Raw genomic sequence first — 16,252 nt, forward strand, 5'->3', positions numbered from 1 at the left:
CTGCTAACGGAATAAAGAAGAATGAACTAATTGACCACCTCCGTAGGAACCGAGGTCAAACGAATGAAAGCACTGAATAGCATGGGACTAGGCAGCAAGTCAAGGACTCCCAGAGACTATGAGGTTTCATAATCAGCAACTTTATCGCTCTTGTGGCTGTCAAACATATTAAGGAATGGTAAGATATCATCAGCCCGAAGCAATGCATGGTTGGGCATGGGCAGAACTGCCAGGCAACTGCTACAAGGTCTTTTCTGGTCTGCACTGACCCTTTCCTGTTTTCCACCCCATGTTTCAAACCCTCTGCATCCCTCTATTAAATGGCACTTGGCACTCCAACTGTCTGATTCCAATTCCACAACTGAGAATTCTGGAATCGGTCTGGAATAATAAAAAATGAGAGAAATAAAGGTGACAATTAATAATAGGGGTATTAATTAATATGATGAATTATAATTTTGGTTTCCTATTCTTCTCGTACGATGATGTTTTAATGATTAGGGGTTTCCCAACCTGCCAAAATTACAAATAGGAATAATATCTAAATTGAAGTTGTTGCGGATGTTTAAGGTACTCACCCTTGGCTGCAGCCATCCATGACAAAATGAATCCAATTCAAGAATCACCAGTGAAGAGAGGAGAGAGAAAAGTACATATCAATATGTGTTAATACCACATGAGACAAAACGTAAACAAGCTCCAACCCACACCCTGCCTCAAATTCCATTGATCACGAAAGGTCCACAGAAGATTATTTCCCCAAAGCAAAATTGGAGTTGTTGGGACAAGCCTTGTCTTCCGATTCCCGAACCTTGCTTAGCTGCCATGCCTTGCTAACCTTGAAATGCCCATGGAGAAGCAAAGTGGCTGAGATCTCCTCCTCAGGAGCGAGTGCTTCTGGCTTAGCATGGTGTGCCAATGTGGCCATTGTCGCCATCTGCTTCCCATGGAGAATTCCTGAAGGCATCTCCCCACCTTCCACTTCAGCTAATGCTGCTCCCAAATACACCACTTACATTTGGCCTGTGCAGTCGCGAAGGAAAGAGTCAGTTTGGCAAAGAGTTCATCATCCTCAAAACGATCCTCCTTAGCTTTGACCCAGAAACAGCCTTCAGAGAGCTGGTAAGCTGAAATCTATAGGGGAAGTAAGACAGGCAGAAATTATGGCACAAATGAACTCTACTTAATGTTTCTACAGGAGATTAGCAAACTCAGACATCTTTTAATATATATAATGTTGAAACACCGTAAAGCTAGTAAGTTTATTATGACATAAGCTTTTGTGGAATAGAGCCCACTTCATCAGATGCATGTGTATATTTACTGCTGAACTAGAATTTAGCAGCCAATACTATTCTATTCAGTTTGGGCTTAGCTGGTACAGTGGTGCCTCACTAGACGAATTTAATTCATTTCACGGGTCTATTCTTATAACGAAAAATTTGTCTAGCGAATCCCATAGGAATGCATTGAATTTTTTTTTTTAAAAAAATTTGCCCATAGGAACGCATTAATTGAATTTAAATGCATTCCTATGGGAAACCGCGATTCGCTAGACGAATTTTTCGTAAAACGAATTTGTCTTGCGAGGCAACCTCCGCTAGAAAAATCCTTTCTTTAAGCGAAAATTTTGTCTTACGGGGCGTTTGTTAAGCGAGGCACCACTGTATTCTGCTTCTTTCACAGCCTAACTGTTGAATTAGGAACGGTGTGTATCACCTCCAGTAACTGGAATAACAATTACATTGTTACTATATTCTGGCCTGGTTCCATATTTCGTTAGAACAGCTAATCAATATGGCATTGTGTCCACAACCTGCATCCACTCTCTGTTTAGTTTAAGATGAAGCCTTTGATAGCTGGGGGTAAACTTAGGAAGGAAGGGAGGCTGTTTCTCTTATGCATGAATAAATTAAAAACAACAGCAACTGTAGGCTTCCCTTACACATAGGCATTGGCACTGAGGGGCTAGTTTATGGTTACCAGATTTTCCCCACATGAATCTGGGGACTTTTTTTAAAATTTCATGATTTATTATCCATAATTACATCTATACATCAAAGATGTATCTTCCTTATTTTACATAAATCCGGCAAACTAAGGCCTGGGGGCCAGATCCAGCCCAATCGCCCAATCGGCCCGCGGATGGTCCGGGAATCAGCGTGTTTTTACACGAGTAGAATGCATCCTTTTATTTCAAATGCATCTCTGGGTTATTTGTGGGTCTTGCCTGGTGTTTTTACATGAGTAGAATGTGTGCTTTTATTTAAAATGCATCTCTGGGTTATTTGTGGGGCATAGGAATTCGTTCATTTCCCCCAAAAAAATATAGTCTGGCCCCCCACAAGGTCTGAGGGACAGTGGACCGGCCCCCTCCTGAAAAAGTTTGCTGACCCCTGTCAAGACAATCCCTTCCGCAACCAATGCTGTGAAAACGATGGATTCCATAACAAACATTTTTGCTATTCCACACACAAACAGCTATGGCCACTGGCGATAGGAGGAGAGAGAATATCCCCCAACCTTAACTTCATGAAATCACAAGAAGCTAAATTGGTATCACAGAAAAAGAAGCCTTTCATTCATTGCTGAAAGGCTAATTTTTCTCTTCACTCAAACTTCAATTGTTACTGGCAGACAGGAGCTAAGAGGGCTGGTGGACAAAGAAGACGGAGCAAGCATATTTATAAATCCACTAGCTGAACGTCACCTTGGACCAGTTCGTTCTTCGCATCTTAACTTCCGGCTTGTATTGCTTCTTTGGAGTCAATCCAAATGGGAGAACTGGAGCTGGATAGGCCCCAAACCCAGGTGGCATGGGAGGAGGTGGCACCCCAAGAGGTGGCGGTGGCGGTGGAGGCATCCCTGGCATCCCAGGAAGAGGTGGTGGCGGTGGAGGCATCCCTGGCAGAGGTGGCGGCGGCGGTGGCATCCCTGGCAGAGGTGGCGGTGGTGGTGGCATTCCTGGCATCCCAGGAAGAGGTGGTGGTGGTGGAGGCATTCCTGGCAGCGGTGGTGGTGGTGGCGGCATCCCTGGCATCCCTGGTAGAGGTGGTGGTGGTGGGGGCATCCCTGGCATCCCAGGAAGAGGTGGCGGTGGTGGAGGTGGAGGTGGAGCTGTGCCAGGAAGTGGCGGAGGTGGTGGAGGCGGTAGAGGCACTGCAGTCATGCCAGGAAGGGGTGGTGGAGGTGGAGGTGGAGGTGTTCCTGCCTCACCAGGTAAAGAAACTAGTTGTTGTGGGAGTTCGGCAGATAAAGAGGAGACCTGCTCCATCTTCTTCTTGGTCTCTTCAAGTTCGTTTGCAAGCACAGCCACCTACATTTTTTTAAAAAAATGAAATGGAACAAGTAAGCTTAGCAGAGCATCCGATTTTCATGCCAGCAAAACAAACTGCCGTTTATTTGATACTGCACTTTGATCTCTGAGCTGGTGCTACTTCCTTGGTTCTTCACATCACAGCTGAGATCTGGCAAATTGGTATCGAAATTGTAAATGGGTGCAAAATGATGCAAACGTCTTTCTACTTCTAGTCGGGAATTGGCTCTAAAAATAATCCAAAAATGGCAACTCATACCACTCCAACCAGCTCATGTTTCCTCAGCTGGCTAGTAAAGGGAGGTAAAATGTTTATTTAAACATTTGTAACGGTTTTGTGAGAGTGACCCAATTTTGGGCTAATGTCTTCTCAGAGGTTGGTAATGCAACTCGACAATGTTTAATCAAATCTCTGGATTTAGCTTTATTAGATATATTTCAGGGGAGAAATATGGGGGTTCATTCAAAGCCCTTGACTGGTCATTTAATGGTATCAGCAAGGCTGGTGATTTCAGGGGTGGGGAGATAGCTGGGGCTTCCTTATCAACATGGCACAAGAAGGTCTGGCCCCTTAGGATCTGAACACTCAGAATACACCACACTGATCCCCTATGGCCAAAATAAATTCAGGCAATATTCCATCCTAAACATTACCTTGTCATTTAGCAGGGTCTTATCCTTTTCCAGGCTCTGCTTCTCTGAAATAACTTGCTCTTTCTCAGCTACTAGTTTTTCTTTCTCTTGGAGAAAATCTTGAATTTTTTGCTCAAAATCACTTTCCTTCTTCTTGATTTCAACTTGTAGTTCATGGCGTGCAGTCAACTCGGAATCCAGCTGAGGGGAAGAATATTAAATGCAAAAAATCATTCCAATGTACTCCATGTTGGTTGGACCTCAAGCCGAAATCCTGTGTCCCTTTTTGGGGGACTGCATAATTACAAAATAATCCAGATTAAAAGGACCAGGAGACAAAGGCTAATACCGTTGAAAATGGCTTCTATAAGCAGAAAACCATGGGGTTGTCCGGGCTCCATGCAATCGGAGAGGGCACTTCAGAGCCAAACAGTCAATGGCCCTGGCTAACTCCACATTCCAGCGGGTCACCAGGGAATCAGCTGAAAGGCCATCAACATGGGATAAAGCATCCCCTACCACTCTCTGGAAACCATTTGGATCCATTAAGTGGCAGGGGCGGACCATCCGAATCGGTCCCACCTCCCTGCAGAGGGGGAAAGGGTCACGGAGAAGTCCAGTTGCACCAGGATGTGATCTGACCATGGCACTTCTTTAGTTTCGCTTTTACTTAGTGTCAGATCACCAACATCCATAGGCTCTCTTGGTACTGGCAACAGCAATCCAGAGTCCCAGGCTGAGATCCTTCCCAGCCTGTTTACCCAAGATCCTTTTGCTGGAGGTGCTGGAGACTGAGCTTGTGGACTTGGGTCTCTGGGTTGCCTACATCCTTTTCATAAATTAAGGTATCTTCCTGAGCTATTATGAATCCCTTCATCAGTGACCATGATCACAATAATTGACCCGTGAGCAATTCCCCTATCTTTCCAAATCCTTTGCCGAGTGCCCCATCTCTGCTAAATTGCCTGCACACAGAAGCAACATGGACACTGCTCAGTGGCCTTATAGTCTAAACTACGGTCCCAGGGATGGTAGGAAGGCACACGAGGCAACCACCTCAGGCCTATGCCTTGTGACTGGCTTCAGAGGCCTTGGGCAGTTAGAGTGGCAGGCATTAGAGACAGAGTTTTCAGTGGTGGGCCCCAGCTTATGCAACACCCACCCAAGAGATGGGCAATTGGCCTTGCTAGGGCCAGCTTTGAAAAAGGCTTTAGAAACCCTTCTGTTTCTACCCGCTTTAAATTAAGAGGAGTTTATTAAGGCTGCTGCTGATCTTTGAGTATCTGATTTAGACTGCTGGTTATTGGATCTTGCAGCTATTTTTTATGCTGCACCGTACTCTGTTTTAAAGGGTTAGTTAATCAGTAGTTACTGCTCACTGACTGTTTGACATTTTGTTGGTTGCAATTTGGCATTTACATTTTTTGCATTACGGGAACTCTACTTTTATTTGTTATATGTTTGTAAACCGCTTTAAAAGGACAGTCCTGTAAGGCAGTCCAAATACACTTTAAGTAAATAAGTAAGTAGAATATTAACCTTCTTCTCCAGTTCAATGGCTTTGGCTTGACTTTTTGCCACCTTGTTTTGATCAATCAAGTTATCTGCAGAGAGAGAAAAGGACGAACCAGTTAAGATCATTACAATGGGGGGGGCACTCCATTTTATATCACAATTGCATCTGCAGTGCATTACAGTTTATCTTCTGGGGAAAGCCCTGCCTTGTCTCCTTGAACCTCTTCAATTTTAAAATCAAGCTGGGTCAATTCAGTGTGTGTGGCACAACTTAGCACAGCTGCTGGAGACACCTATTTCATCCTGCTTTATCAGGCCACTTAGGAACAAGGATATTTCATTGGGACTAGGGTATTTAGGCACTTGGTACTGATTTTTTTGGGGGGGTAAGTAAGAATTCTACACCAAAGTCGCCTAAAATCTACACTAAGGTAAAGGGACCCCTGACCATTAGGTCCAGTCGTGACCGATTCTGGGGTTGCACGCTCATCTCGCATTATTGGCCGAGAGAGCTGGCGTATAGCTTCCAGGTCATGTGGCCAGCATGACAAAGCCGCTTCTGGCAAACCAGAGCAGCACATGGAAACGCTGTTTACCTGCCCACTGTAGCGGTTCCTGTTTATCTACATACATTTTGACGTGCTTTCGAACTGCTAGGTTGGCAGGAGCTGGGACCAAGCAACGGGAGCTCACCCCATCACAGGGATTCGAACCGCCGACCTTCTGATCAGCAAGCCCTAGGCTCAGTGGTTTAACCACAGCGCCACCTGGGTCCCTAAGCACAGCTAAATCAGAAGGTCAGCAGTTCGAATCCCCACAACGGGGTGAGCTCCCATTGCTCGGTCCCTGCTCCTGCCAACCTAACAGTTCAAAAGCTCTAAGTGCAAGTAGATAAATACGTACAGCTCCGGCGGGAAGGTAAACGGCGTTTCCGTGCGCTGCTCTGGTTCACCAGAAGCGGCTTTGTCATGCTGGCCACATGACCTGGAAGCTGTATGCCAGCTCCTACGGCCAGTAAAGCGAGATGAGCGCCACAACCCCAGAGTCATCCGTGACTGGACCAAATGGTCGGGGTCCCTTTATCTTTACCTTTTACCCATTCTCCATAATTTATTTTACTATACTGCTGCATTAGTATCTCATATCATGGAATCTTGAGGAAAAAGACATTTGTGTGTGTGCAATTTTCAAAGCATAATGTGTCCAGACCTACCTATCAGACCTTCAATATTAAGGTCAAGGTGTTTGCACTTGAAATCTGGATCAGCACCATTCTTGTGCAGGACTATCTGAGAAATACATTCATCAATCAGCTTAAAATACTGAGGCCTAGGGTAGGAGAAAGGAAAAGAGTGTTAGTGCCAATGTGCAAGAGTGCAGGCTTGCACCCCAAGACCCAGCCAAGGCAATAATGCCTTTATTTCTCAACTACACAAAATGGCCTACCTACATGAGAAACGCTCCCCTGTCCTCTTCATAGTGACACATTGCTGAAGACACGCCTGCTCATTTACCTCCCAACTCCCACCTCTTCCTCTTCCTTCCTTCCTTCTAATTCCGTATTTACTGTCCAATCACCCTTTCTCATGCTGTGGGGGTAAAATGTTCTAATTTCAGGAAAATGTCATTTTCTGAGCAGAGGCATTTGATGATCAACTTCTTCCATGAATTTTGTAGTAGCCTGAATTCCCCATCCCCACCCCAACAAATAAACCCTAATGAGCATCCCTGTCAAAGGCGTACCTAGGCTCCCTTGTGCCCTTGGCAAGGAGCTGTATTGGTGCCTCCAAAGCCAGGGAAACCATGGAGCAGAATCTCAAAAAGTTTGCTTTTCAATACCTTTGGTGCTCTGTCAGTGACTTCTTTTGCAGCCATCGGAGTTTGCTCTGCTCTGCTCTGCTGCTGCTGCTCCTCCACCACCACTGGTCTGTCTGTCTGTCTGTCTGTCTGTCTGTCTGCCTCTGCTCATTGCTTTACCTCCTGGCCACTCTGAGTCCGAGTGGAGAGGCACAGTTTTTGTGCCCACCTGGGTCTGCTCTCTTGGCAGAGGCGAATCAAACCCCTAGGTACATCCCTGATCACTGTCGTCCACATACTGCCAGCACCACCTTTTGTGAATCAAGAGCAGTTTCCCCTCTTTACCTGGCCTCATAGTCATTGCGGACTAGCAGGAGATGCTGCAGAATAGAAAGGAGATGCTGCTCTGCCTTAGAGTCCTTTACTGTATTGTGCAGAATCTGGAAAACTTCATTGAAATCAGTGGAAATCAATGGTTAAGGATGCAAAAGCTACTTTGAAGACACACACATGAACTCCCTTGGGAGAGCTAGTCTATCCCCTTAGACTTATCCACCACCCTCTCAACTTACACACCAATCATAAATGACTTCTATAAAACTGTATGCAATACACAATTCACCATAGTAAAACCTTGCTTTTACCACCATAGTCTGGCTACACGCCTTTTGTACAAAACTAATAACAGCTCAAATAGACAGATCATGGGAGATACCACAACTTTGGGTCCCAGGAACTAACCGTTTAGGATTCAACACATTTCCAGTCATTCTTCCTCAAGATGGCTTACCTGCCCCTACTCCTGAACACATTGATTCCCATTGTGGGTTTGGCTACAAGTGGGCATTTAAAACAGAGGTTCCTTTTGGGGGCGCTCTGTTTTCGTGAATACATTTGCATATTTCAGGTGCACTCTGGTGGCCAAGTGCACAAATAATCACTCTTAAAACATTGTTTCTTGTGATGCAGTTCTTCAAATCCAGGCACCAAACCTTTCCCACTAGTCCTTTGTTCTTTTCCTCTACCCTTCCACCAGCTTCGCATCTCTCTCTCCTTCCCAGAGGCAACTAGCCCCTCAGTGCCAATGCCTATGTGTAAGGGAAGCCTGCGGTTGCTGTTGTTTTTAATTTATTCATGCATAAGAGAAACAGCCTCCCTTCCTTCCTAAGTTTACCCCCAACTATCAAAGGCTTCATCTTAAACTGAACAGAGAGTGGGTGCAGGTTTGGGGCACAATGCCATATTGATTAGCTGTTCTGATGAAATACGGAACCAGGCCAGAACAACGTGTTACAAGTTAAATGCTTTTAATATGTATGGCACTTCACAAAGTATAAGGGGATAGGTCCCTGCCCCAAGAAGCTTATAATCTAAAATTAGCACATCTCTCTTCTAGCTTCTCAGAAGAAGGATATTCCATTTCAATGCGAATCTCCTCAAAGCGGTTTTTGAGTTCTGCAGAATCTTCTTCAGCATATTCTTCGAATAGCAAGAGGTGCACCAGCAGTTCCTCATTGTCTTGAGCATGCAGCTCCTACAGAGGATACAACATTAAAGTCATTACCATCCTCATTTCTGGAGTTCCAGTTCTGTACTCTATGAAGATATCCTATTGCTGGCCAACTACTGGTTCTTTCTCTCTTTTACATACATAGTCAGTGATTAACTGGAACCATCCGAGAACAGACACAAATGAAGGAATACAGTACCATGCTCCACAATGGTCCTCTTCACACCTGTCTCCACACATACAATGAATGTGTAGAGAAAGGCAAGACCACATCTCACTGAGCCCACCCACCCAAACATCCATGTGCTCAGCAGAACACAGGAAGAAAAATACCTCTATGCCTACAGTGGAACTGATTGTGTAGGGGTGTCTACAAGAGTGCATGCAACAATCCTTTCCACAGGTACTGCTCTATGCACATACACCATGTGACAGAGGCAATGCAGCAGGGTCGAGGGCAAAGCCATTCCGCTGTCTCATGTTTAGCATGCACAGAAGGTCTAACAGAGGTCTAATACCCATTAAGGGATCCATTATCCCTTAAGAAATAAAAGGATTTGCAACTGCTGAAGCAAACTCAGTTGGGGGACTGTAAACGAGGTGGTGTTAAAAATTATTGCAAATCCTGGCCATTTAGAGAAACTGCTGGCCCAGTGCAAATCTTCAGCATATTCAAGACAAACCACAGCTGCTCTCACTTCTTTCACACTTCAAATAAAGCACTGAGAGATCAGATGTCCCTAAATACAGCAACACCTGGCAGCAGAAAAGAAAGGTGTGCCTCACCTTGAGGATCTGCTGGAGTCCAGAACGCATGAGCTCACTGCGGATGTGAACTCTGAAGTCAAGTTCATCTCCTGGAATGATTAGGGCATTGATCAACTGTAGGCAGGCAACCTAAGAAAAGAATGAAGAGAGGTTCCATGTCAGCTCTAGCCAAGCATTCTCAGAAATAGCAGGCTAAGCCCTTGAAGCAAACCTGACAAAGAAGTTTTAAGAAGTGTGCCAGTTAAGAATGTCTGCAGTGTGTGTGTGTGTGTGTGTGTGTGCGCGCGCGCACACACACACATACACACAAACACACTCACTCACTCTTAACTCATACAAAAGCAGCACAAAGAAGTCCAAGATGCTGGTATAATAAGTAGCAAATTCAAGACATAAGTACCAGTATAGACAAAATGAGGACTGAGAAGTAATAAAGATGTATCAGCAAAAGCTTGAGGTCTGCAGAAGTACAGAAACATCTTTTTTGCTGCAGGCCCTACTTATTACCTTTAATGCCACTGAGGTGTCACTCTTCAGGCCATCCAAGATGGGTTTGAATCGTTCCACTTCATCCATTTCTGCTCGTTGTGTCAATGCCACCAGAACTTGCTCATGCCTATGTAAGAGTAAGGAAAACAAATCAGGAACAGATTATCTGACAGTGCAATGCAATGCTAGCCAATGAGTTGAATGAGATGCACTCCCAGGTGCTTTCAAGATGGCAGTCTGACTTTCATACGCTCACAACAGGAAACTATTTAAGAGTTTGATCAATTTCTAAAAACTGTTAAGAACCAATATTGCCTTGGATCCAGGGGACCAAAAACCCTCCCAAGCAATATGGAGTAAGATGTGGGGCTTCAAAGCGGGGATGACCCCAAACCTTACACAAGCTTTGTTCAGCTTGTGCTTCTTAGGCTTCAGGCCATTGTGCAGATTACATGCACATTAAAACTTGCAATTTAGAAGTAGCCTTCCAGTTTTTAATGTATTTTGAAAAGGATCCCAAGTGCTAGACTGCCCACAAATGAAATACAACTAAACCAAAAGATAAATCACCTATAGTCACTTACATATCCACAGGCTGAGGCAGAATGCAGAGGGCAGACAGTAGCGTGATAGCATCAATCATCATGGATGGGACTTTGGGGTCAACTGCTCTTGCCAAAAGCAGGATCCCCTCCTCCGTTTCAAGCATCGTCTTAATTCCAAACTAAAAAAGAGGGGGAGACACCCATTGAGTGCATGCACATACAGAAAGGTTGTCAATGTCACAGGAAGAAAGCAAGGCAACTGTCTAACTTGGGAAATAGGTCCAGGGGGGGCAAGCCCCCCAAAGCTGACATGTGCAAAAGTGATGTGGGGAAGATCCCGTAAGTGTGCAAATTTAAGAAGGGGAGCATCTCAACTGAGAGTAATCACACTGGAGGTTTCTCACTCTTAATCTAGAAGTTCATTTACAATTCATCTCTCCTCTCCTCTAAGTTTTGATGGGCTTTAACCTATATACATTTTAGATTAGATTCCTCACACTATTTCCCTCTTATCTTCAATTCTGTTGCTTCTTTAATTTACACTGCCTCTTTATTGTGATCAAGTTTCTCCTTCTTTCTTCCCTCCTTGGCTTCATCTTGCTACCTTCCTTCCAATACAATATGGTTCCTATTTTCAAATAGCTCTACTCCCTTGCTTCTCTTACTTTCTTATTGCTTTCTTCTCCCCTCTTAACCTCCATGCTGCTGCTGTGTGTTGGCTGGAAGGAAGGCGTGGCTGCGCTCTGATCCAGGTGACTGCCATCAGCCCGAGACCCTGCAATATCATCTGCCTTTCCATCAGGTATATAGAAGGGGAAGGCTTCCTGAGGCGATGCGCCATGTGCCATGCCGCTTGGCATGGCACTTGGTGTTGCCATGGAGCCTCTCTGTTTCTCTGCCCAGCACCAGATTTCTCAGTGGTGACCCAGGTCTTGGAGCCTGAGCTTCCACAGCAACAGCCGCCTGCCATGAACCAGCTTGGGCAGCAACAACAGCAGCAGCAGCAGATGTGTTTAATCTTTATGATAATATTTTATTTCTTTGACAATGATGCAGTTTAAATGTGTATTTTATATTTGATCTCCTTTGGTAGTGTTTTAAGTTTTTTGTTTGTGTGTTTGTTAACTTTGTTGTGTTAATCATGCATTCTATATTTGAAATCTTTAAGATAATATTTTAGTTTCCTCCTAGCATTGTTGCTTTGAAAGTACACTTTATATTTGATTTTCTTCTGCAAAAGTTCTATTTTGGATTGTTTTATTTGATTTTTTTTTAAAGTATAAAGTGGTATAGTAACAAAAATATTATTATTAATACTAATAATACTAACTTGTTTCTAATCTGAAGAGCACTCTCTCTCTCTTCCATCTCCCTTCCCCTATTCCCAGCTACTGGAAAATTCCTGCACAGGCACCCCCAAACAGGACCAGTGGCCAGGGATCATGTGAGTTGTAGTCCAAAACATCTGGAGGGCCAAAGTTTGGGGATGCCTGTTCTTGCACCATATATTCGTTGGGCTGGCTCAAGTCTCAATTAAAACATTTATCCCATGACTTCCCATAGCCACCTCCATTCCTATTCCATTTTCTTCCCTTTTGTGTCTGTTCTCAACTGCAAACTGAAAAACGGTCTTGCTTCTTGAGCAATTGTTATATAGAGCTGAGAGTACACTGTGTTCTTAACCACCACCCTCATTTTTCACTTGACTTTCTAAAGTTTGCCTACTGATTCTAAAAAAGTAAGAAATGGCAGCTCACAAATATTTATGTTGAAAACAAAGGACGTACCTTATTGTTCATGAAAGCTTTTAAGCATCTAATGATCTCATGTTTGATCCGGATGTCATATGGCCTAGCAGGGATAGAGAAAACAATCTGATTATTTATGGCCATCGGTTCCTATACAATTATGTATAATTCTACCACTCCACTCAAAGAAGCTCCTGATCCTTCTAATCATCCAGATATCAGGCAGCATTAAGAGTTGAAACAAGTTGCCCCAACCTTCAATAGAACTTTGGGTGAGGAGAGGAGAGGGAGAAGGATGTTTGGAAAAGACTTGTTTCCCTCAATCTGAGCTCCACTTTCCCCATCCACATATTTGCATCATTGGCCTAACTCAGCTCCTATATTCTCTTCTCTCAACCATGCAAAGCAAAATGTATCATGAAAGCCTGTTTGCAGGCATATATAGAGATATCCTTGTCCCATTTATCTTAAAATGCTCCACCCCAAAGCAAAATAATCTCATTTATTTCTTTATTTTACTTCTAGCATTTGCACTCTGCTTTTCAACCATTTAGGCTCCCAGAGTGGCTGACGCACAATCAATGTAGGCTAACTCAGCAATGAAGTACATTCCTGAAGTACAAGCAAAACACATTTTTAATCTACTCCTATATTTGGAAAAATGGCTGTGAAATATTATATACATGAATTTAAGCGGGTTCGATTTAAACATTCTCCTACCCAGAAGCTTCATCCTTCTCATCGTGAAGTCCTTTCAGTATGTTCAGCAGACAGTTGAGGCCCTCAGCTCCAAAATTTTGCACCCAGCTGGAAAGATTGCATCATGAAAGCATATTAGCAGAGTTGAAAAGAAGCTGGACACTGAATAATACTCTTTGACCACCCTCTGTCTTCTCACTGCACCACTCCACTCCCTAAACAGACGCACCATGCATACTCATCTGAGCAGCTGTGGCTTCTGAGCAGCCAACAGGGCTGGTCCCATCATTTGGCAATGCAAGAAAACCACCTCAGGCAGCAGATACTGGGGGAGGGCATTGGTGGTAGCCTGTTCCTCCTAAGCCCTTGAGCTATATGTTGGAAGACATGTTACATGGCCTGGCCTAGCCTCCTAAACCAGCCTGCTGTCTCAGGGGCAGTGGAGAACATTGCCCTGTAACCAGTATTGAAACAAGATTCATCAGGCAGTCTAGCTGGCTTCTGTAGATGGAATGGTACTACCCTGTCCTGTGCTTCAGATTGCAAAATTTCTTGGGTCAACCACTGCAGCCAAGCTGGGTCCAACAGCAGACTTTTACCTGACAGGATTATTGTTGAGTGACACACGCAGAGACTCCAAACAATTAAGCAGCTGTGCATCTCTGAGACCAGATTTCAGTTCCTGGATGTACATCATAGGAGACTTGGAGCTCTCCTTTTGACTCATGCCCTGCAAGAGAGAGAATGACAGTGATCAAGCCAACTGGCTATACTATCAGGATACAGAGGTGGTGGTCAAAACAAATGTAGAACTTCAATATCTGCTGGTTTTCTCAGCTGAACAGAAATCACTCATTCAGAGCAACATTTCACAGAATTAATGGGTGGGATTCGGCTAACCATCCCCATCAGCAGAACCCCTGAGCAAGCAATTCCACTTATGCAAAACACCCCCCTTCCCCTCCTCCCCCCATCCTGAAATTGGCTCGGGGCAGCAGGGAGAACCCCCAGAGCAGCATTGGTAGGGGTGGGGGGATTTTTGCAATTCTAAATTTCCAGGAAGATTTCCTAATTGGAACTTGGCTCTGCTTTGTGGTCAGATTACAAAGGAGTATTTTTTTAGTATTTCTCCAGGGGGACGGAATTGAACAGCTACATTTTTTTAATATAAATATCACTGTAAAGTGGTAAAATAGTGCAATAGATTTCAACCAAAGTATCACAAATGCACAATGGTGTGCAATATTTTCAAAATAATAAATTCTACTTTTAAGAAAATTGTGTGTGCGCAAGATGCTGTTTATGTTCTGAAACCCAGATTTCCAACCAGAAATAAACTAGAGGAAGAATCAATTGGGTATCAGAATCCTAGACCTGTGGGACACAACTGTTCATTTCTGATAATCCCTCCTTGTACACTCATAGCCTGAGTCTCCTGGCTCCGGTTCCAGTTTCCCTGAGAACCTGTTAATATGAAATGTAAGACAATGGCTGCAAAACCACTTATTCTTTTCATTCTTTGCTTACTAAACAAACTTCGCAAAGGAGAACTATTCAAAGACAACTGAACAACAGCTAACCATTAACACTTACAATCTTACAGGGTGGATAAAAATCAATGATTTTTAAAATATTTTTTATTTTAATCATTTTTTTAATTCTAATCAGATTTTTTAAAATAAAATGCTTTTGGCTTTGGGGGTTTTTTAAATTGGGTTGTGGGTTTTGTTTTGATTTTAAGTATTTGATATTTTATGTGAACTGCCCTGAGGCCTTCGGGTATAGGGCGGTTTAGAAAATAAATAAGCACATTCATTCTGTAATGATAGACACTTGTAACACATGAGCCTCAGCTTCACTGACCACTTCCAGCCAGACCTCTCTACCAAGAGTAGGAAATTAAAACTCTGGATTGATACTGTACAGTCTAGTCATATATATATATATATATATATATATATATATATATATACACACACACACACACACACACACACACACACACACACACACACAGCCATGTGCTTTAGTAGAAATAACTGAAAGATAACATTCAGCACCGAGGACATTTTTCTAGCCTAAAAAATTCAAAGTTGAGTCTCTGACATGGTATAACTAGATATTCTTAATCCAGACATTTTTATATTTTGCATCCCTGTCTTCTTCAGTTGACATGATATGGCATGGGACCTCCCCATCTTTCTCAATGCTGTTTAAAGGGCCATCACTCAGGGGAAATCTTGCAGAATCTTTGGTGTGCCTTTTGCTGCCAGTTACATGTACTTTTGAGGTTTGTTGGAGAAGCTGAAATGCCTCAGAAGTATTTTCAATTGAACTTTATACTGCAAGCTGGAAACCTGTATATATTTTATAGAAACCTGTTATGTTCAGAATCCTGTAAGCACTTGTTAACAACAACGCCAGCCACCTCATAGTAATACTTTCATATTTTTTATTGCTTTAGGACTTCAATATATTTCCTATTTAATTAACTCATAATCAAAGATAATGCTATCCGACTAACAGTACCATACCCAACTAATCTGGTAGTGTGGCTACAATTTGGGAGTTTGTCTATTGCTACAGGAATAGTTACTGTTGTATCTTCTAACCACCTGCAGCTGTGCCACTAACAGCACCTTGAGCTGCACAATTTATTTATGTAAAAGATTATACCTCAAACTTTCACTGTTTTAAAGTCTACAAGGCATCTTATGAAAACAGAAAACATAATTAAATAACCAATATAAAAACCCTATATCATTATAAATAGAAAATAGACTTGGTAGGTAATCATATCGGTATCCATAGAGTGAAGAGCTTCAATTGTAGATAGGAGCATAGGAAGCTGCCTTTTGCTGAGTCAGGCCATTGGTCCACCTAGCTCCATGTTGGCTACACTGACTGGTAGCAGTGGTTCTCCAGGGTTTCAGATGGGGCCCCTCCCACCCGTACCTGGAGATGCCAGGGACTGAACTTGGGAACATCTGCAAGCAAAGTAGGTGCTCTACCATTGAGCTCCAGCCCTTCTCTGTAGTTGAGTACTGCAAGTTGAGCGGTTAGCGTGTGTTAGCAGCCAGCCAATTCCAAAGTTAAGCTGTTCAGCCTTTTAGGTGAGCAAATAATGACACGTTTACACATCATAATATTTATGATATGATTGACTCAACACCTTCCCATAGCATGCAGATTTCTCCCCACCCTTGGCAGGTATCTCCTGAACACTTCTTCT

The 16,252-nt window shown here is 43.4% G+C and overlaps 1 protein-coding gene across 1 annotated transcript in view; it reads right to left on the minus strand.

The window, feature by feature from the left end:
* Positions 1–16,252, minus strand: part of DIAPH1 (diaphanous related formin 1) — a 93,542-nt gene that overhangs the window by 50,359 nt on the left and 26,931 nt on the right. Inside the window, exons 5-17 of the mRNA XM_088675044.1 lie at positions 13,620–13,750; positions 13,042–13,128; positions 12,361–12,424; positions 10,613–10,752; positions 10,047–10,155; positions 9,558–9,668; positions 8,677–8,795; positions 7,607–7,723; positions 6,678–6,793; positions 5,489–5,553; positions 3,971–4,150; positions 2,711–3,316; positions 1,017–1,134 (exon numbers count right to left, since the gene is read on the minus strand). Of these exons, the coding sequence (XP_088531170.1) occupies positions 1,017–1,134; positions 2,711–3,316; positions 3,971–4,150; positions 5,489–5,553; positions 6,678–6,793; positions 7,607–7,723; positions 8,677–8,795; positions 9,558–9,668; positions 10,047–10,155; positions 10,613–10,752; positions 12,361–12,424; positions 13,042–13,128; positions 13,620–13,750 (1,963 nt within the window). The remainder of the gene's footprint in view (positions 1–1,016; positions 1,135–2,710; positions 3,317–3,970; positions 4,151–5,488; positions 5,554–6,677; positions 6,794–7,606; positions 7,724–8,676; positions 8,796–9,557; positions 9,669–10,046; positions 10,156–10,612; positions 10,753–12,360; positions 12,425–13,041; positions 13,129–13,619; positions 13,751–16,252) is intronic.

Source organism: Zootoca vivipara, chromosome 8, assembly GCF_965207765.1.
Source record: "Zootoca vivipara chromosome 8, rZooViv2.hap1.1, whole genome shotgun sequence".
Taxonomy (NCBI): Eukaryota; Metazoa; Chordata; class Lepidosauria; order Squamata; family Lacertidae; genus Zootoca; species Zootoca vivipara.